This window comes from Lithobates pipiens, unplaced genomic scaffold, assembly GCF_037356315.1.
Source record: "Lithobates pipiens isolate NorthernLeopardFrog02 unplaced genomic scaffold, aLitPip1_a1.2 Scaffold_25, whole genome shotgun sequence".
NCBI lineage: Eukaryota > Metazoa > Chordata > Amphibia > Anura > Ranidae > Lithobates > Lithobates pipiens.
Genome location: NW_027507787.1, coordinates 197,808,129 through 197,830,818, shown reverse-complemented (window position 1 = coordinate 197,830,818; position 22,690 = coordinate 197,808,129). Strand labels below are relative to the sequence as shown.

At 42.1% G+C, this 22,690-nt stretch overlaps 1 protein-coding gene across 1 annotated transcript; it reads left to right on the top strand.

Moving 5' to 3' along the window:
- The first annotated feature begins 2,933 nt into the window (after positions 1–2,933).
- Positions 2,934–12,941, top strand: LOC143930803 (uncharacterized). Its single transcript, XM_077455408.1, has 3 exons — positions 2,934–3,092; positions 7,781–7,972; positions 11,450–12,941. Exons 1-3 carry the CDS (start codon positions 3,035–3,037, stop codon positions 12,283–12,285), a joined length of 1,086 nt encoding a protein of 361 aa, XP_077311534.1. The 5' UTR covers positions 2,934–3,034; the 3' UTR covers positions 12,286–12,941.
- Positions 12,942–22,690: the final 9,749 nt, after the last annotated feature.

Below are 22,690 nucleotides of genomic sequence, written 5' to 3'. Positions count from 1 at the left end.
CAGCCCATGATTTTCTGGTGAAGGCGATAAGGCTGAGACTTGGACTCTAAGAGAGTTGATGGATAGAGACAGATCTAGGCCGAATTGAAGAAAGCTGAGGAGATCCTGGATCTCTGGATCCCTAAATCATCTGCCCATAGAGGATGAAAATTCACAAACTTAGCCCATAGTCTCTTGTATATTTTGTTCGTGCTTGCCTTTCTTGAGCCCATGAGGGTAGAAATCACTCTTGAAGGGCACCCAAGAGATTCCAGCCTCTCCCTCTCAAGAACCAGACCCTCAGTCTCAGTAATGCCAGACAAGAGTGCAGGACTGCCCCCTGAGAAATAAGGTCCAGCCTGAGAGGAAGAGGCACCGGGTCCCAGAAGCTGAGCTGGGTCAGGAGGGGAAACCAAGGCCTGTACGGTCAGTAAGGCACAATCACTGCCACCTTGACCACTTCCGCTTGACGTCTCCGTAAGAACTTGAGGATGATCAAGAGCGAGGGAAAGGCGCATGCCCTGTTGAAACTCCACTGATCTGTCAAGGCATCTATTCCAAAGGCCTGGCTGCAACAGACTCAAGTACAGTATTTCTTGACCTTGAAGTTGCAGGGGGATGAAAATAGATCCACGTCAGGATCAACTTCCAGGGACAAGATCCACTCGAACGTCTGCATATGAAGAGACCACTAGTTGTTGTCCAGCTGTGTGTGGGACAGGAAGTCGGCCTGGACTTTCTGGGCTCCAGGGATAAAGACTGTTGAAATATTGGCCAGGTTTTTCTGTGCCCAAGACATGATGGGTTTGACTTCTTGGAGTAGGGTGGAGCTTTTAGTGCCCCCTTGCCCCCTCATATAGGAGACCGCTGTGATTTTTTCCATCCTTAGTACCACTGACTTCCCTTTCAGGAGATGAGAAGGTTTGAAGGGCACACCAGACAGCCCGAAGTTCCAGGACGTTTAAGCCCAGATTGTGAAGATGAACATCACACTTGCCTTGTGCAAGTTCTGACCTGCAGAGGGCTCCCCATCCGGCACCGCTGGCATCAGTCATGACCGTGACCTATGAAACGGGGCAATTGAGTGGCAAGTAAGCAGATTTCTGCGCTGAAGCCACCAGAAGAGGCTGTTCCTCATCACTGATGTTATGCGAATGGACTGATTGATGTCCCCCGAATTCCATTGCCGAAGGAACCCTGTCTGAAAGGGGCCTAACCTCTACAGAGACCACTTGACCATGGGGGTCATAGAGACCATTGTGCCGATAGTTCTAAGGCACTGTGAGGCCCTCAGGAATGAGGGGTTCAGAGCCCAGAAAATTCTCTCTCAGATAACTGATTTTCTCCACAGGAAGAGAGATGGTGCTTTCCACTGTATCGAACTGGGCCCCCAAGTATATCAGGTGCTGGACTGTTACTAGATGGCTTTTCTCCAGGTTTAGGAGCCCCCCAAAGTTGATCAGTGTGGAGATAACCTGCTCCTTGTGGATCAACAATTGCCCCTAGTCCTGGGACAGCAACAGGAGGTCATTGAGGTAATGGTAGATGTGTATCCCTCTTGCACTGATGAGGGCCACCACGGCAAGTAGGACCTTTGAAAAGACTTGGGATGAGGTTGTCAGCCTGATAGGGAGGCAGGTTAACTGCAGATATTCTTTCCTGACTTGGAACCAGAGGTATTTGTGGAATTCCTCTGCCACAGGCACATGGAAGTAAGCATCTTTTGGGTCGACTGAGATCAGCCAATCGCCTGACTACACGGCTTGTTGGATGGTAGGCAGGATCTCCATTTTTAAATTTTCCTACTTTATGAATTTGTTGAGGTAAGTTAGATCTATAACTGGACGCCATGAACTGTTTTTTTTCTGAACTAAGAAGAGAGGGGAGTACACCCACTGGAACTCTTCTTCCTTTGGGACATGCACCACCGCTTCCTGTGTTCTCAGTGAATCCACGTAGGATAGTAACACCTGCTTCTTTTTTTCTGACCGTGGTAGCAGGGTAAAAATCAATCTGGGGGGAGGAATACTAGTGAAGGACCATGTGTGACCTGAGGATATCATCATGATGGCCTAGTAATCCAAGATTGAGGCCACCCAGATGTGCCGGAAAAGAAGCAAATATAATATGTATATATATATAGGTACCTGAACCCCCTTTCTGTCCAGTGATGTGCACGAGTCCCTTGGCTGTCTGGGACTCTCCCTTCTGATTGGCTGAGACACGGCAGAGGCACCATTGGCTGTCAATCAAAGTCACTTAGCCAACCAGGAGGGGGGGGGGGGGAACCACAGCTCCATGTCTTAATTGACACACAAATCTGCAGCTCGGCTCGAGTGCCTCCATAGCAACAAAGAGGGACCCAAGAAATCCACTGCAACAGGGCAGATAAGTATAACATATTTGTTATTTAAATAAAACAAAACACGACTTTACAATCATTTTAAATTTGGTCAAGGCAGAGGGTCGGGCCTGTTTTTATTGGTTCTGACTTGGTAGACATAGTTGCAATATTCTGTTAAAAGAACAAGATATCAAAATAATCAATACCTTATCCTATACAGTAAAATGTATATATTATGTTAACAACTGAATTTCATTAATACAAAAATAATGTTGTCCATGTAGCCTATGAAGTTAATTAGGTTCAAAACCTTTTATATCAAGTCTGGTTATAAAGATAACAGAAATAATCTAAAAAAGTTTTCAGCATGTGCACTTCCTTTTTTACTTGCCTGTTACAACCATATACCTGTAGTTGACCAGTCTACATTTTGAGTTACAGCATCCCGGGTGGAGTTTCCATCGTTTGACAATCATATCTTGCCTACAATGAAAAATTGTGTAAACCTTAGAGTGTTTGAACAATTAAACTGACTCATTGTTAGAGACCAAATCCTGGAAACCTTTATAGAAATACAGACCAGATCCTCCTCTAGTTTCAAGAGTATAGTATGTGTGGGAGGGGCTATATATTACCCCATTTAAATGCTGATTGATTTTTTCCAACTTTCATTTGCTAGACAGCAGTGGGCTATATGCTGAATTGGTGGGAATGAAAAATCTAATAATTCTTTCCTTGGTGGCCATTGGCCTGGCCAAATACGTCAATGGTGAGTGGGTTTTGGTAGTTACATTTATATCATATGATCAATGTACAGCAGGCAAAATGTAAAATTGTTGGAAATGCATTATGTGAGGATCATGTGCAGGATAGAGTTTTTTTCTATATGATGCATAGATACAAAGGTAACTGATTTCATTTAGATGCAATAAATAAACTGGCACTGAAACATTACGTGTATAGATCACTACCAACTAACATCTTATCAAGAACAAATTTCTTAATAATATTGTGTTCTTAATGTTTGTTTCTGATTTGCTATTAGCTGGACAGATGACTATATTTTTATGCTTTGTAAATCGACAGTCCTGTATTATTTAAATTAATTTGAAATGTGTATGCATGTTTAAAAGCTTTAAAGAGTTAACTGAAATATAGTAAAAAGATAAATATTTCTATTTTACTGTAAATTTAGGCAAATACTCGGGTAAATACATTAGATGGCCTTTTGTGTGCAGAGAAGTAGGAAGTAACAGACACATTCACACTCAGCCCCCTTTCACACCGCTGTGGCTTTGAAATCGTGCTACTTCAGCACGATTTCAAAACCGCACATCAGTGCGATTTGCACTGCCGGTTTCATTGCAGCTTGCGACTTTATACAACAGAAGTCTATGAAAAAAAAAAGTAGTGCAGGAACCTTTGTCATAATCGCTGTGACACGAGTCAAAGGCAAAGAAATTTGGTTATACAGCATACATTTTAATGAAATGAGTCTCAAACTTGCAATGCGTTTTACCGTATTTAAATCTAGTTCTTCACTTTCTGATTGATTTTGCAGAAGTATGATTTGTTTATATTTTATTATAAAAGCTGAAGGTTAGGTATGGATATTTATGCATAGATACATTGGTCCAGCTTGGACCAATGTAAATATGCATGTGTTATACCTGGAATCTTTCAGGCTTCACGGTTTCCCTGGAAGCTGAAAATCACTTTTGTAGGTAATCCATATAAATCAATCTACCACCTTTATATAAACGTTGAACAAAGGAAAAATAATGTAGTTATAGAAACTGGTGAAGGGTCTCTGAGCAATGTTAGAAACCAAATCTAGAGCTAGATAACAGAGCAATTTGGTTACAGTCTACCCCCTGTAATAAGGTGTGCATTCAGCTTGGGGAAGCTTTTTATTAAATGTATCTAAAATATTGCTTAACCACTTGAGTCCCTAAGCATTTTGCTCCCTAAATTTCCTTGAGTTTCAGATTTTTTTGTTTCCGTAATGTTTGGGTTATGTGCATTATAGCTTTTAAATTTTATAGTCTAACCCAACCTTTCTCAACCTTTTCAACACAGAGGAACCCTTGAAATACAGGTCCTTCTCAAAAAATTTGCATATTGTGATAAAGTTCATTATTTTCTGTAATGTACTGATAAACATTAGACTTTCATATATTTTAGATTCATTACACACAACTGAAGTAGTTCAAGCCTTTTCTTGTTTTAATATTGATGATTTTGGCATACAGCTCATGAAAACCCAAAATTCCTATCTCAAAAAATTAGCATATCATGAAAAGGTTCTCTAAACAAGCTATTAACCTAATCATCTGAATCAACTAATTAACTCTAAACACCTGCAAAAGATTCCTGAGGCTTTTAAAAACTCCCAGCCTGGTTCATTACTCAAAACCGCAATCATGGGTAAGACTGCCGACCTGACTGCTGTCCAGAAGGCCATCATTGACACCCTCAAGCAAGAGGGTAAGACACAGAAAGAAATTTCTGAACGAATAGGCTGTTCCCAGAGTGCTGTATCAAGGCACCTCAGTGGGAAGTCTGTGGGAAGGAAAAAGTGTGGCAGAAAACGCTGCACAATGAGAAGAGGTGACCGGACCCTGAAGAAGATTGTGGAGAAGGACCGATTCCAGACCTTGGAGGACCTGCGGAAGCAGTGGACTGAGCCTAGAGTAGAAACATCCAGAGCCACCGTGAACAGGCGTGTGCAGGAAATGGGCTACAGGTGCCGCATTCCCCAGGTCAAGCCACTTTTGAACCAGAAACAGCGGCAGAAGCGCCTGACCTGGGCTACAGAGAAGCAGCACTGGACTGTTGCTCAGTGGCCCAAAGTACTTTTTTCGGATGAAAGCAAATTTTGCATGTCATTCGGAAATCAAGGTGCCAGAGTCTGGAGGAAGACTGGGGAGAGGGAAATGCCAAAATGCCTGAGGTCCAGTGTCAAGTACCCACAGTCAGTGATGGTCTGGGGTGCCATGTCAGCTGCTGGTGTTGGTCCTCTGTGTTTTATCAAGGGCAGGGTCAATGCAGCTAGCTATCAGGAGATTTTGGAGCACTTCATGCTTCCATCTGCTGAAAAGCTTTATGGAGATGAAGATTTCATTTTTCAGCACGACATGGCACCTGCTCACAGTGCCAAAACCACTGGTAAATGGTTTACTGACCATGGTATTACTGTGCTCAATTGGCCTGCCAACTCTCCTGACCTGAACCCCATAGAGAATCTGTGGGATATTGGGAAGAGAAAGTTGAGAGACGCAAGACCCACACTCTGGGTGAGCTTAAGGCCGCTATCGAAGCATCCTGGGCCTCCATAACACCTCAGCAGTGCCACAGGCTGGTTGCCTCCATGCCACGCCGCATTGAAGCAGTCATTTCTGCAAAAGGATTCCCGACCAAGTATTGAGTGCATAACTGAACATAATTATTTGAAGGTTGACTTTTTTTGTATTAAAAACACTTTTCTTTTATTGGTCGGATGAAATATGCTAATTTTTTGAGATAGGATTTTTGGGTTTTCAGGAGCTGTATGCCAAAATCATCAATATTAAAACAAGAAAAGGCTTGAACTACTTCAGTTGTGTGTAATGAATCTAAAATATATGAAAGTGTAATGTTTATCAGTACATTACAGAAAATAATGAACTTTATCACAATATGCTAATTTTTTGAGAAGGACCTGTAGTTCTCTGGTCTTGGGGAACCCCTTCTAAAAATTAGAAATCTACAACTCATGATACATTAATGTGATGGTCAGTGGAAAGAATGGTCCTTACACTTGTGGTTATTGGGAAGAATAACCGCCTTCCATATAGCTAGAAAGATCAATGGCGTGAGTGGGAACTTATCTGAGAGGCAGAAATTGCCCAATGCTGAAGGAACCCTTAACCCCCATACACACTATCAGTTTTTCTGCTGAGTTTTTCCTTCAGATTTACCAAAACCATGTAGTAGAAGGGCCTGCCTGATTGCATACAAATTGAAGCTCCTAAGGTTTGACCTCATATTATATGGTTTTGGTAAATCTGAAGGAAAAACTGATAGTGTGTATGGGGCTTAAGAAACCCCTGGAGGAACCCTAGGGTTCCACAGAACCATGGTTGAGAATCACTGGTCTAACCTAACGTATTATACATAATTGTTTGGGACAGTTGAGGCTTAAATTTGGTAGCAAATATGGATAGATATATTTTTATTACCTTGGTTTTTATTAGGAATAGATAGTAAAAAAAATACAGCGGGAAAAATAAGTATTGAACATGTCACCATTATTTTAGTTAAGTACATTTCTAAATGTGCTATTGTCATCAAATTTTCACCATGTTGGTAACAACCCATGCAATCCATACATACAAAGAAACCAAAATAAATAAGTTCAGAAATTAAATTATTTGTAATAAAATGGAAGGACACAAAGAAAAAGTATTGAACGCATGAAGAAGAGAGGCGCAAAAAGGCATGGAAAGCCAAGACACCAGCTGAAATCTATCAGTAATTAGAAAGCAATCCTGCCCCTTAACAATATCAGCTGATTCAGTCTCAACTGATGGCCTATATAAAGGTGTCTCATTACCAAGGTGTCGCACAAGAAACATCACATGATGGGTAAAAGCAAAGAGCTCTCTCAAGACCTTCGCAACCTTATTGTTGCAAAACATACTGAAGGCATTGGTTACAGAAGGATTTCTAAGCTTCTGAATGTTCCAGTGAGCACTGTTGGGGCCATAATCCGTAAGTGGAAAGAACATAATTTCACCATAAATCGGCCACGACCAGGTGCTCCTCGCAAGATTTTGGACACAAGAGTAAAAAGAATTAGCAAAAGAGCTGTCCAAGAGCCAAGAGCCACACGTGGAGAGCATCAGAAAGATCTGGAATTAGCAGGTACAATTGTTTCAAAGAAAACAATAAGTAATGCACTCAACCGCCATGGCCTGTATGTACACTCACCACGCAAGACTCCATTGCTGAAGAAAAAGCACGTTGAAGCTTGTTTAAAGTTTGCTGTACAACATTTAGACAAGCCTGTGTAATACTGGGAGAATATAGTCTGGTCAGATGATACTAAAATTTAACTCTTTGGATGCCATAATACACACCATGTTTGGAGGACAAATTCTCCACTGACTGCCACCAATGTAGCGGCATACCATATAACTTCTACAGTATGTATACTAAACTATACCTTATATTCCCCAGACTTACAAACTGTGTATGCTGTATTATATAATAACAGTAGGACTTATTTATTTACAAATTTGATGTTTCATTCTGTTTAACAAGCGGGCATACTTTTGCTATTATATTAATTCATTACTATATTTAATATATTTAGGAATTGGTCATGTTCTTCTTTTTGCATTTACTAAACATTTTGATGGCAGTATTTTATACCCTTTCTGCTAAACACATGATTTGTTCTTGTATTTTGGTCAGCATTCGTTTACCCCGGTTCCAGTAAGGGCAGCAAATCTCCTTCTTTTTCCTGGAATGAATTTGGTAGAATTGGTAGAACAAGTCTATTAGTTGACTCACCGAACCCTGAAAGACCCCGAAGAGAGGCTGATGTAGAGTCAGCTAAGAAACAAAAACAGTTTGTGTTGGGTAATGTCAGACTTGTAAAAAATGGTAAGAAACAAACATTGATATTAACCACTTGCATCCCAAGCCTATTCTGACACTTCTCTCCTGAATTAAAAAATCATAAATTTTTTGCTAGAAAATTATTCAGAACCCTCAAACATTATACACATCTTTTAAGCAGAGGCCCATGAGAATAAAATGGTGGGTGTTGCACACAGTGTCACATGTTATTTAGGCAACGATTTTTCAAATGCAATTTTTTTAGCAAAAATTACATTTAATTAATTTGAATACACAAGACACAATATATTACCGAATTATTTATAAAATTTTAATAAAATGATGTTACGCCGAGTAAATAGATACCTAACATGTAATGCTTTAAAATTGCGTATGCTCATAGAATGGTGCCAAACTACAGTACTTAAAAGTCTCTATAGGAGATGTTTTTATTTTTTTACAGGTTACCCATTTAAAATTCCAGAGGGGGTCTAGTGCTGGAAATAGTGCTCTTGCTATAATGTGCACGTCGATACCTCACATGTGTGGTGCACACACCGTTTACATATAAGCGGGCTCAGCCTACATATGCGTTTGCAACTGTGCATGTGCTTGAGGGTCGCTTTAAATTTTTCTTTTTTTTCCTATTTACATTGTTCCTTAATATTTTTTGGTTCCTACCACAAAGAATTGAAAAATTCCTTGTGATAGAAATAAGGCACGACAGGTCCTCTTTATGTAGTGATCTGGGATCTACCCCACATCTCTCTTCTATGCTGGAAAAATTAATCTCAGGCTTTCCTGCAAAAAAAAAAAAAAAAAAAAATATGTCAGTGTTTACATCTGCTAGAATTGAAAGTGTTGTCATGAAGTCATTTTTGGCCTCCCAGGATCATAGAGATGGGACCTAAAGCTGTGATCCTTGTTCAGCTCTGTGATAACCTGATGGCATCGCACAGGAAGCCAGGTAACAGTTCCGGTGGGGTTACTTTTACACCGACTTGAAAAAATTATGCTGGGATCATGGTTGTAGTCTCAACCATTAACCAGGTATAACTGCTTCCCTACCAGGACGTATCTATACTATTGCCAGTAGGAAAGTGGTTAAAGTAGTACTAATTCCTTGCCTTTATATCACAAACACATCATTATTCATTAATGTAGCAAAGAACAGCAATCCATTTTGTTCAGCAAAGGTCATAAACACTTATATTATTCCCTATTTTTAGTGCTTCATCCCCTGTGCTGCTTTCCTGAATTTGTGGTCAGGGAACATGCACTCAAAGTCACATTCATGGGGGCTACATGTACCATGATCATTGATTACATTTTCATGATGTGAGGACTCTGCCAATGCCTTAGGAGCCACTGTCAATTACTTCCTTTGAAGGAAAAAACAGAAACATATCTTATGTATGTTGTATGCTCAGGATGCCTGTGCATGTCGGGGCAGGCAGCATTCTGATGTAAGGTGATAGTCTGCTCACAGTAGCATGCACAAGCAGGTGGCTTTATAAGACCCTGCAAGGCAAAGAAAATACCCAAGAACAGGAAAGCTCTGTCGGTAGAGATTGGCAGAACAACCCCCTGTTTGGTTTGCAGCAGAACTCCCGAACAGGGAAAAAGTTCTGCCCTGAACCAAAAATGAATTCTATGGAAGCTGAGCATGAGAAATCAAAAGTGCCCATTTTGAAGGCTTATGTTCAATCAATTGGCCATAAAATGGACATGGGGGTCTATGTACTGCCCTGGGGGACATGTTTAATGAAAAATTCCCTTAAATATAGGACCTGGAGGGACCCTTAGTCTGCCTGTAAAGTGGCGCATCTGTAGCATGTATAGAACATACTGTGGCAAAACTGACATTTCTAACAAAAAAAAACCCCCAAAAAAGTCAAATCACATTTAAATTGACTCACAATTGCAATTGCTGGCTATTTAATAAAAAATAAAGATGGTATGGATTTAAAGGGAAATCCCACCCAAAAAATAAAAAGGCGTGGGATCTCCACCAAAATCCATATCACACCCTAATCCGAGCATGCAGCCTGGCGGGTCAGGAAAAGAGGGGGACAAGCGAGCGTCCCCCCTCCTGAACCATTCGAGTCCACATACCCTCAACATGGAGGCTGGGTTCCCCCCTACCCAAAAAAGCCCCTTGTCCCCCTACACATTCACCAAAAAAGTGTCTTTGAAAATCACTCTATTAAAAATAGAAAAAAAAACAGTGTCCCCTGATGTAGATCCATTCCCAATCACGATGCTGCCACACTGCCGACCAAAAAAAGAAACAAAAAAATAAAAATTTGCTCCACCTGCCATAAAGGCAAACTGCCAAATGGCTGGCTTGCCGTTTGACATTTCTTATATATGGAAAGGGTGGGACCACCTGGTGATGTCATCAGGTGGCACAGCCCCCTGGTGACATCACCGACCCTGCGTGCAACGGTCAGTGATATCACAAGAGGGGCGGTGCCATCAGGTGGCCCTTACCTATATAATAACTGTCAAGCGGCAAGTTGGATATTCGGCGGTTTGCCTTCATGGCAGGCAGGGCGCCTTTTTTTTTGTTTTCGGTTCCGGCTGTGTCGTGATTGACGATGGATCTACATGGGGGAAACACAGTTTTTTAAATTTAAAAAAAAGGAACTGTCAAAAACACGTTTACTGTTTTCATTTATTTTGACACTTTTTTGGTGAATGGGTAGGAGTACCCCATACTCGTTCATATGGCGGGGCGGGCTCTGGGGGCCCAGATTTCGATAAGCCTCCTGCCCGCAGACCCCAACAAACACAGCCCAGGGTTGTGGAGAAGAGACCCTTGCCTCCCCGTCCCAAAGCACCCCCCCCATGTTGAGGGCATGTGGCCTGGTGTGGTTCAGAAGGGGGGGGACTTGCTCATCCTCCCTTTCCTGACCTGCGAGGCTGCATGCTTTGAGTTTTTTTTTCTATTTTTACCAGCAAATGTATTTTTTTTAACCAGCCGCCAATGGGGAAGACAGCTAATGACTCATCGGTTGGTAAGAATGTCGCGGCTGGCTTCCCTGCCCCACTCCTTAAAAACCAGCTTTTAGTAATGACCTGATTGGGCAAATCTTTGCCCAATCAGGGCGCAGAATGCACTGTGTCTGCAAATTCGGTTGTTCCCCATGCTCGGGCCGAACCGCTCGTCCAACGCCATCTGTCGGTGATGATGCGACCAGCAGTAACAGAAAGGAAGAGAAGCAGAATACAATGTCAGTAAAGACATCCACAGCTCCAATATATTTATAGTATGTTGGAATTTGTTATTTAGTCTGTTACATCTTTAAACAACACAGTCTGCTATTATTACAACCAGCAGGCTGTGATTATTATTGAACAGTTTTTCTTAGTAATATACAGTTAGATCTAGGAAGTTTCACTCTCTATTTATCTTGTATAATGATGAAACAGTGCTATGACTTATGATTACTGATGCTGACATATATCAGCAATACACAGACATTCATTAACTGGTGTTATGTCTGATTAAACTAACAGGAAATTTTCCAGGACCATATGGTATCCAACAAAAAGCAAGGCGCGGCAACTCAGTTGTAAATAGCACACCATTTCAAGATGAGCAAGAGAAGCCTTTATTTACTGAAAATAAAGTACCAGTGCTTGAGAAAGATAAAGCATCCTCCAGTGAATCTTCATCTAATGGGCAAGGTGGCGAGCCTGCTGCAGCCAACATTCCTTCATCTAGTGAGGAAAATGCTGATCCAGCTGCTAATCAATTGGAATCCAGCTCAAGTGAGGAGAATAGTGCATCAGCAGCCAATCAAGAGGGGTCTTCATCTAGCGAAGAAAATGCTGCACCAGCTGCTAACCTAGGAGAATCCAGTTCCAGTGAGGTCAGCAATGCACCCGTAGCCAATCAAGAGGCTTCTTCATCTAGCGAAGAAAATGCTGCACCAGCTGCTAACCAAGGAGAATCCAGTTCCAGTGAGGACAGCAATGCACCTGCAGCCACTCAAGAGGGGTCTTCATCTAGTGAAGAAAATGCTGCAGCTGCTAATCAAGGGGAATCTGAAGCAGAGGAAGCGATAGCAGAAGTAGTAAAAAGTTTTACAAATCAAGAAGCTAATCTTGGCTTGCAACCATTTGTGAGTGTCAAACCCTCTAATAAGCACAGAGCACTAGTTTTTAGTGTAAGAGATGTTGATCGTGTAGGGCGAAATTCACCAAGACAAGGGAATGTTCCAGGCTCAAGGCGCCCAAGACAAATAGCAACCAATTTTCCTGAGCTCGCATACAAAGGTGCCAAGCAAGGACCCCAAGGGCAGGCAGTGGGAGCAGGCACCCGGAAACGTGGGAGGGTAGCCAAAAAATAATGTGCTATTCATTGTGATCCAATAAACACAATATTTTAAGTGTACCTCAAGCCGAAACATTTTTAGATTTGGATAGTTATGATAGAGTGGTATGAAGTTAGAGCCCATATCAGTTTTTTTTGTTTTTTCTACAGTCTGTGTCCCATTAGGGAGATTTACTCCCTCTTGTTGTCCTAATGACAATTGTTATCAGGACTGAAAGGGAAACCCCAAAATTTTAAGTTTTCACCAGAACAAGAATAGAGGGGGAATCTTCCAATGGGGATACGTCTGTAACATCTAAGAGGTAAATTCCCACACTTTTGTGAGATTTCTGATCAATTCCTGTTGTGTTTAGAAGACAGGAAGTGAAGAGAAATCACCCCAGTAGCACACAGATGGCAGCAAAAACTGATGCTGGAGGGAGAGGTTAACCTTTCAATACTCTATTTAAAATGGGAAGAACTGGCTTTAAATACAATAAAAATTGTGGGCTTAGTGTATAAAATACATTAAAACTGATTGCCTGGCTTTAACTGATTCCACCCAATTTTCTTTTAACAATTCTTTTTTTGTCCTCTTAGCTTCATATAGTCATTAAACACAATAATGCTTCAGCATCCTATGTTCTCTAAAATCGTCCAAATTAGCATGCCCAATAAAGCTTCAGCAATATATTGGGTTCTTGTCTGGCTGCTTTTATTTACTGATAATCATTTATTATATAAGCGTATAGATTTGTGTGTGTATCTGATTCATTTTACAATAAACTTTACTGATGTTTTTGTTAACCAAATAAAAAAAAAACTGGACCCACATCCTATTGTTCACACTTATCAGGCAAATTTAAAGTGTTACTAAACCCACAACACTAAAATCAGTCTGTATATGCATTAAGCAAGCTGGTTGTGCTCACTGTTGAACCTAAGGGGTTAATCATCTGTATTGTGTAAGGCTGTTTGATCCTCCCCTTATTCCATTGTCCCCAATCTATCTGCTGATAGAACAGAGCCTTGGGGGCACTCTGCACATGCTCAGTTTGGTGTGTATTGCTAGAGCATTTTTATTTTTTTGGGGAGAGTGCATGTGATCAGCACAGGGCCAATCAGCACTGTTCAGAGAGAGGATAAGGGGTCATGCAGCCTCATAGGTCAGTCATAGAATAATGAAAACTCCTCCTACAAGCTTTAACCAGTGGTCGGCTGGACATTGATATAAGTCATAAGACTGCTATATACTGCTGATGAGAAAAGGTATTTAGCAGTTTATATTTACTTAAATAATTGCATTTCCATCTTCTGTGTACTGTGGGAGACCAGATAAAATGAATACGGGGTCCTGGGTTCAACACTTTAAGGTTCATCCTTATAAATATATCACCCTTACAAACTTTGTTTTATGTCAGAATAAGGAGGAGCCTTCATATTAGATCTGACCTCTAGGCATATGAAGTATGTATTGAGTTTTTTTTTACAAAAGGCAAATCCACTTTGCACTGAAAGTGCACTTGAAAGTGCAGTCGCTCTGAGGGGTAGATCTGAAATAAGGGGAAGCTCTGCTGATTTTATCATCCAATCGCATGCAAGATAAAATGCTGTTTTTTATTTTCCTTGCATGTCCCCCTCGGATCTACAGTGACTGCACTTTCAAGTGCACTTTGCACTTGTAGTTTGCACTTCTTGTAGTGCAACGTGGATTTGCCATTAGTAAATAACCCCCATTATGTCTTCATTAAAAATCATTAAATGCATTGTTAAATGCAACAAGCGTCGTTTTGCCTGAATTTGTATCTGTATTTGTCTGTTGTAATCCTCTGTACAGTGGTACACAGACTGGAAGAGGGAGGGGGCAGGTGTCTGAGCCAATCAGGCCCTGCTGCATGCATATCCTGACAAAAGAAGACAGCAAAGTAAGGATTGTGTTAGTGTTCCTTTTCACCTTCTTTATTGTCCAATCACAAGCTGGAAGCAAGGAGGTGATCAAACTATGTATTGTAACCGCAATAGAGGAACGCGAGGTTACCAACCCATACTTAGAGCTCAGTATATCTCAGGACTGCCACAACAAAACTTTGAATCCTTTAGTGTAGTAGTCAGGGCCGTCTTTAATATGGATTGGACCCTGGGCAAAATTTTTATGGGCCCCCAGAGAATTTTGCTGCCCACCCCAACATCCTAAAAAATCTCTCCTATTCCCTATCATGTTAGTTGCAGCCACTGCTCTATGCACACTACACGTCCAATAGTCCATCTCAGGAGTGAGCAAGAGTGGGTGGCTACATTCCTACCTACACTAGGACCACAAAGCGGGAACTTATCCACCCTCTAACAGAGAGTCTGATCACAGCAGAAAAAAAGGGAAATTTGGAAAAAGCTGAGAGCAAGAGAATTAACTTTTTTTTGAGCTAAGAATACACACACACTGGCCACTTTATTAGGTACACCTGTTCAATTGCTTGGTAACACAAATTGCTAATCAGCCAATCACATGGCAGCAACTCAATGCATTTATACATCTAGACGTGGCGAAGACAACTTGCTGAAGGTAAAACTTAGCATCAGAATGGGGAAGAAAGGGAACTGAACTTACCTTGAACGTGGCATGGTTGTTGGTGCCAGACGAGCAGGTCCGAGTATTTCTGGGATTTTCACACTCAACCATCTCTCGGCTTTACAGAGAATGGTGGGGAAAAGAGAAAATATCCAGTGAGCAGCAGTTGTGTGGAGGAAAATGCCTTGTTGTATCTATGCCACGAAGAATGAAGGCAAAAGAGGGTCCAACCTGCTACTAGCAAGATGTACCTAATAAACTGGCTGGTGAGTGTATATCTCATAGTTTGTGTACTCTATAACTTTCCTACAAAATAAATAATATACACTGATTTGGGTTATTTGTTTCCAACAAAATGTGTCAGAATACATTTTGGCATAAATCTATAAAGGAAGATTATTTATTTGCAAAATGTTATAACAGAAATGAATAAAAGCACATTTATTTCAAAATTTTCAGTCTTTTTTGTTTATTTAGCATTAAAAAAACAAACAAAAAAAGTGGTGATTTAATACCACTAAAAGAAAGCTCTGTTTGTTTGACCAAAATTATAAAAATTGTCATTCAAAGTGTGACAGCGCTGCAAATTGGCCTGGGCAGGAAGGGGGTAAAAGTGTCCAGCACTGAAGTGATTATAACAGAAGAGACCCTAGCAGTCACAGTGCGTCCATAAGGGCGCACGGGCCCTGCCCCCCTCTCTCCAGCCACCCCCTATTTCATCAATAGATAGATTCATGCATTTCATGGATCTATCTATGGCTGCCGCTGTCAGCCCCATATTCAGGCGCCAGCGCCTGAATTACCGTGGCAGGGTGTTTTTTCAAAGCACCTGATTAGAGCCATAGGTAAAAAGGTAAAAAGGCAAAAAGGTGAACAGCGAGTGCATGCTTGGCGCTCGCAGTTCACCCAGCTGTGTTAGAAAAACAAATGAATCTTCCTTTACTAACACTCAACTACCTTTCCGCCAATCAGGTGCTCGGGTCTGTAACCTGTCACCTGATTAGCTGAAACAACATGCGCCGCTATTGGATGCCTATCAGGAGGAGAGGACGGGAGATGAGGAGGGCATGAAGGACCCCGCTTGCCGCCGTCGCCCAGCCCCACCAAGACAGGGTAAGTGCCAGGCAGACGGCGAGCGGACGGGGGTCACACTAGCGGCATTCACGGGCACAATGGCAGCATTTAATGGGCACACTGGCAGCATTTGGTGGGCACAGTGGCAGCCTTTGTTGGGCACAGTGGCAGTGTTTGATGGCATCGTGGCTGCAATTTATGTTTTTTTTTCAAAAATGTCACCCCCCCAAAAATTTTGAGCAGCAGCTGCCACTGGACCCTAGTGGTGTCTTCTGTCATGTCGCCAGTCAGTGATAATGTGATTTGAGCCACGCATGTGCAGCTCACATCACATTTAGAGCCCGCTCTGTGTGCTGCAGAGATGAGACTCCCTTGCTATGCACAGGAGTGATGTCACCGCAGCCTGTCCATTCAAGTGCTCAAAGATTGAGAACCCAGAAAGAAGACGAGGTGAGAAGAGGGATGTGCTGAGGGCCAAATGAGCTCAGTTTATAGGTAAGTCTGTCATATTTTGCTAGTATGCAGTGCATACTAGCGCATTAAGACTTAAACCTGTAGGGGGACCAGTGTTTTTATTTTTAAAAATTACTTTTTTACCGCTTTAGGCCTGGTTCACATGTAGCGTGGGTTTACTGGGCAGCTGCTTTGGCCCTAAAATAATGACAGGGTCCTAGCCAGATGCCCTCTTTTCCTCGCGTTAAAGACAGCCCTGGCAGTAGTTCTCAATCTCAGTCCTCAATTACCAAATGGCCATGTTTTTGGGTTTTCCTTTACTTTGGAAAGCTGCTTTAAGTCAATATCAATGACATGGTAATCATAAGAGCCATTTTATCTAAGGGAAGTTCCCAAAACATGGCCCATTGGGGGTACTTGAGAACTGAAGTTGAGAACCATTTCTATAGTGTGTAACATTATGCTGAAAACCCCTTAGTTTTGACCAAGTGGATAATTATATATATATATATATATATATTATATACACATCATCAAAATACATATTAAAAAAAAAACATAGTTAACACTTTTCAAATTGTTACTATTTTAGCTGCCTCTGACTCTTATTAAATTAATGTACATACTGTAAGTACTGTATTGTGTCATTATTCATTTTGAACAGGCTACCAACACAGGGGAGACATGCACCATTTTCTAAGATGCAGCACATAGTGGTGTATTACAGTACATTGTGGTGCCCTGCAACACTGGCATCAGAGCTGATTTGGCTGCATTGGAGTGCCATTAAGAATAAATGGCACCAGAATGCACTAATATATGTAAGGTGCAGTAACATTTGTTGCCCTCAATGAAGGGTTGGAGCCCAACTGAACTTCCTGTTGAAATCCCAATATATTCCAGGTACTTCAAAACAAAATGGTGTGCAATGTCTTACAATTTTTTTTTTCTTTTAATAAAATAGAACAACCCTCCTGGATGGGGCTTTAGCGGCAACACAAGTCGATGCAATAAACCACTCTTTTTATATCAAATAGTATAATAAAAATATACAAAACTTTAGAACAAGGAAAAACTAAGTAAAAACATTGTAGAGGCTGCTCATATTTATTTCTTATATTACAACATAATGAATGCAAAGTGTTCCCACACACTATGGATCACCAATTGGATACTGCCAAAATAGTGGACACCCAAAGCATTTTTTAGAGCGGGTTTCCTTATTCTTTAGGGGTATACAAAAACCACATAGGGAACTATATTCTATAATAAAAAAACATAGCATTAGATACATTGTAAGTAGGTACATAGTGAGGATGTGTATCTCGTGTTGTCTATACACAGAAGTAGTTGTTACCTGTTGCAGTATAGTTTAGCGTTATATCAGAGTAGCCACAATTAAGAACCATATAAAATCATGAAACATATCCTCAAGTCACCCGCCACCACTCACAGGCACTGGTCGGTCAGTCACCAGCCCCGCACTTACCCCACCTAGGTCGTGGGCAGCACTTCCTTCGGGTGGCATCTCCTCCTCCTGAGGCTTCCGCTGAGTCTTCTCCCTCCACCTCCCCAGCGGCCAATAGGATCGATTTTCCTTTTGGCCAATCAGGTGACAGGTCTCATATCAATTCGCTATTGTCACACAACTGGGTGGGTTCAGGGGGCGCAGTGCTCTGCGCCCCGTGAGCCCACCTTTTTTTGAAGCCTATTAGAGCCCCTGACAATAATCACGCACTTCTAAAAAAAAAAAAACATTGGAATACTTGCGCCAGTGCCCTACATGTAGATTAGGGACTGGGCGCATGGTTTTTGGTAGCATTTATACAATTACCATATGATCAGTCTGCACAACACCTCTTTTTTCAAGTACTCTATAAATATATGTTTATGACTATTTGGAGGGAGAGTCTTTCATCTCGTTTTAAACCACATGAGTAAGAGTATGCAGAGTATTGAAACATGTGCTGGAAACTTGTTGTATGCAGCAGAACTCCTTTACTTTCATGGAGGATATCTTTATCAATGCTTTACCACATGTAGACTGAAGCAGGAAGAGAACAAACAAGTGCACAGAGAGTAAAGCAAACACTCCCTCTTATTACATTACCATAGAACACTGCAGTGCCACCTGCTGGATAGAAAGGAATAATGCACATACATATATATATATATATATATATATATATATATATATATATATATATATATATATATATACACACAGTATCTGACAAAAATGAGTACACCCCCACATTTTTGTAAATATTTCAGTGACAACACTGTAGAAATGACACTCGAGGGGCAGAGCTGGGAGGCGGAGCAGCGATGCAGACGAGAGAGGGCAGAGCTTCAAAGCCCAACATTGGTTGCTGGGATGCCATTGATCCTAGCAACCAATGAGTGCAGCAGTGAGAGGATTGAGAAGAAGGTAGAGACAGGACAGCTGACAATAATCCTCGCTGGGTGCAGTGTGTAAGAGCACACATTGCACTTATTGAGTATACACTACTGAGCAGACTCCAGCCCTGACCTGCAGGACACCAGGATTTACTTGACATCCCGCAAAATCCGGAATGGATGGGAGGTACAGTATCTCACAAAAGTGAGTACACCCCTCACATTTTTGTAAATATATTATATCTTTTTAAGTGTCAACACTGAAGAAATGACCCTTTGCTACAATGTAAAGTAGTGAGTGTACAGTTTGTATAACAATAAATTTGCTGCCCCCTCAAAATAACTCAACACTCAGACATTAATGTCTAAACTGCCAGCAACAAAAGTGAGTACACCCCTAAGTGAAAATGTCCAAATTGGGCCCAAATTGTCAATATTTTGTGTGGCCACCATTATTTTTCACCACTGCCTTAACCCTCTTGGGCTCGGAGTTAACAAGAGCTTCACAGATTGCCACTGGAGACCTCTTTCACTCCTCCATGACGACATCACAGAGGTCTTGCACTCCTCCACCTTCTGTTTGAGGATGCCCCACAGATGCTCAATAGGGTTTAGGTCTGAGTCCATCACCTTTACCCTCAGCTTCTTTAGTGAGGCAGTGGTCGTCTTGGAGGTGTGTTTGGGGTCGTTATCATGTTGGAATAACACCCTGCGGCCCAGTCTCCGAAGGGAGGGGATCATGCTTTGCTTCAGTATTTCACAGTACATGTTGGCATTCATGGTTCCCTCAATGAACTGTAGCTTCCCAGTGCTGGCAGCAATCATGCAGCCCCAGACCATGGCACTCCCATCACTATGCTTGACTGTAGGCAAGATACACTTGTCTTTGTACTCCTCACCTGGTTGCCACTACACATGCTTGACACCATCTGAACCATATGAAATAAGTTTATCTTGGTCTCATCAGACCACAGGACATGGTTCCAGTAATCCATGTCCTTAGTCTGCTTGTCTTTAGCAAACTGTTTGCAGGCTTTCTTGTGCATCATCTTTAGAAAAGGCTTCCTTCCACCCCACCCTTTCAACCGCTGCAGCAATGCTGGCAGCACTCATACATTTATTTGCCAAAACCACCCTCTGGATATGACACTGGGCATGTGCACTCAACTTCTTTGGTCGACCATGGCGAGGCATGTTCTAAATGAAACCTGTCCTGTTAAACCACGGTATGGTCTTGGCCACCGTGCTGCAAACCAGTTTTAGGGCCTTGGCTAGGGATGAGCTCGATGTTCGTGTCAAACATAAGTTTGACTCGAACATGGGGTGTTTGCCCATTTGCCGAAGAACGAACATTATGGGGGGGTTCGCGGAAAATTTGAGTGCTACGGAATGCCCCATAATAAACTGCGAGATCACAGTGCATTGCTGTATGATGATTGGCCAAAGCATGCACCTGACCTGCATGCTTTGGCCAATCCTAGTGACCTCTGCTAAGAGAGCCATAATTGGCCAAAGGCAAGGTGCCTTTGGCCAGTCATGGCTCAGGGGGACTAAGTCCACGCCCCACACTATATAAGGTTGCCTACATGGCGGCCACGTGTAGTGTTGTTGATGTGGACAGAGAGATAGCTTGATTTAGATTAAGCAGGCAGGTTATTCTGTTAGTGGCAGTGTATTTGATATATATATACAGTCAGTCTAGTATATATATATATATATATATATATATATATATATATATATATATATACTCTGCATCCAGTGTAGCCTATATCTATAGTTCATTCTGTTGTATACTATTTCTGATATACTTCAGGTGGTGTATTAATAAATATATACATATATATATATATATATATATATATATATATATATATATATATATATATATATATATATATATATATACACACAGTCTCATATATATATATATATATATATATATATATATATACTCTACATCCAGTGTAGCCTATATCTACAGTAAATTCCGTAGTGTACTGTTTCTACTACACTTCTGGTGATGTACACAGTACACAATACAGTGCAGCTGTAATACAGTTGCTACTACTTTTCTGGTGGTGTACACAGTACACAATACAGTGCTGCCATAGTGCAGTTGCTGCTACTTTTCTAGTGGTGTACACAATACAGTCCCACAGTAGTGCAGCTGCTACTACTTTTCTGGGGGTGTACACAGTACACAAAACAGTGCAGTTGTAGTGCAGTTGCTACTACTTTTCTGGTGGTGTACACAATATAGTGCAACCGTAGTGCAGTTGCTACTACACTTCTGATGGTGTACACAGTACATAATACAGTAGTGTAGTGTTGCAAAACAAAATATACATCATGTCCAGAAGGCCACCAAGGAGAGGCAGACACTCACAGGCCACTAAAAGCGGGCAAGCAGCCTCTGTGTCTACAGTCAACAATGCTGGTGGTGGACATGGTGCATCCTCTGCAGGTGGCTATGGGGCACGCTTGTCCTTTTTTTCTGCTGCTGGCTGTGTTATTGAGCCAGTACATGCAAAAAAGTTGGTGGAGTGGATGACAAAGCCGTCCTCATCCTCACCATCCTCTGTCACCCAGGCTCAGAGTAGTTTGCCTTCCAATGCCTTCCAATGCAGCTGCCAAAGCGGCTTATTCACCATCATCTTGTCCACAGTTACTACCTTCGTAGCACCACCATCATGCATTTTGGAGTCCCCCAAACTATTCGACCACAGTGTTGGGTACATGCTGCTGAAGGATACGCAGGTTGAGGAAGAGAGTAACGTGGGCCTAGAGAGAGGGGGTGCCCAAGAAGGACAAGAAACTGGCAGTCAAGTTCCCCCAGCTGCAGCATAAGCTTGCGCTAGTGACGAGGAGGGAGGGGATGATGAGGTCACTGACTCTCATTGGGTGCCTGATATAAAAGAGGAGGAGGAGGCAGCACAACTCCAACGAGGCAGGATGTCTTCTAGGGGGCAGCTTAAGGGCAGCCATCTTACTGTATCACAACCGCAGAACTCCGCAGGTGCAGGGTGCTGCTGACTCCCCACTGATTTTGAAAAGTTCCTTGATGTGGGCCTTTTTTGACATGTGTGCAGCAGATCGCACCGTTGCTGTTTGCAACCTATGTCTGAAGCGGATCAAGCATGGACAGAACAGCAGCCGCTTGGGCACCACACGCTTGACCAGACATATGACGACCTCCCATGCAGTCCGTTGGCAACAGCACTTGAAAGACCCACATCAAAGAAAAAGGGGGACTTCTCCTTGCTCCTCATCTGGGATCTCCAACCCCACTATACCTCCAGTTCTCTCAAAAACCTGCACTGAGAGGAATGAAGGTATAGCAGTATGTGTGACAAGTAATTGAAGCCAAACTGCTATCAGTACACCACCATCTGATTTTAGCAGGCAAATTTCCCTACCCCAGTTGCTGAACCATAAAAAGAAATTCGGTCCCAGCCATCCACATACTCAAAATCTGAATGCTAGCTTGGCCAAATTGCTAGCACTGCAACTGCTGCCTTTTCAGCTGGTAGAATCTGCCTCTTTTTGTGAATTTGTGGAATGTGCTGTACCTCAGTGGCAAGTTCCAAAATGTAATTTATTTTCATGGAAGGCCATTCCGGTTTTCTACCAGCATGGCCTTGTTGGACAGGGCGGTCAGCAGTAAGATGCATATTACTGCTGACTTGTGGTCTAGCAGGCATGGGCAGGGACGTTACCTTTCCTTCACGGTACACTGGGTAACTCTGCTGGCAGCTTGGAAGGATGCAGGACAGGGTTCAGTATTGTTGGAGCTTGTTCCGCCACCACGCCTCCAAATTGCTAGTGGTGATTCTGCTACAGCTCTCTCCTCCTCCCCCTCCTCTTTTTCTTCCTCCATGGCCTCTTCTGCAGATTTTTCCTCTGAACCAGTGGTGCTCCGTAAGTGTTCAAGGGGCTACGCAAGCAC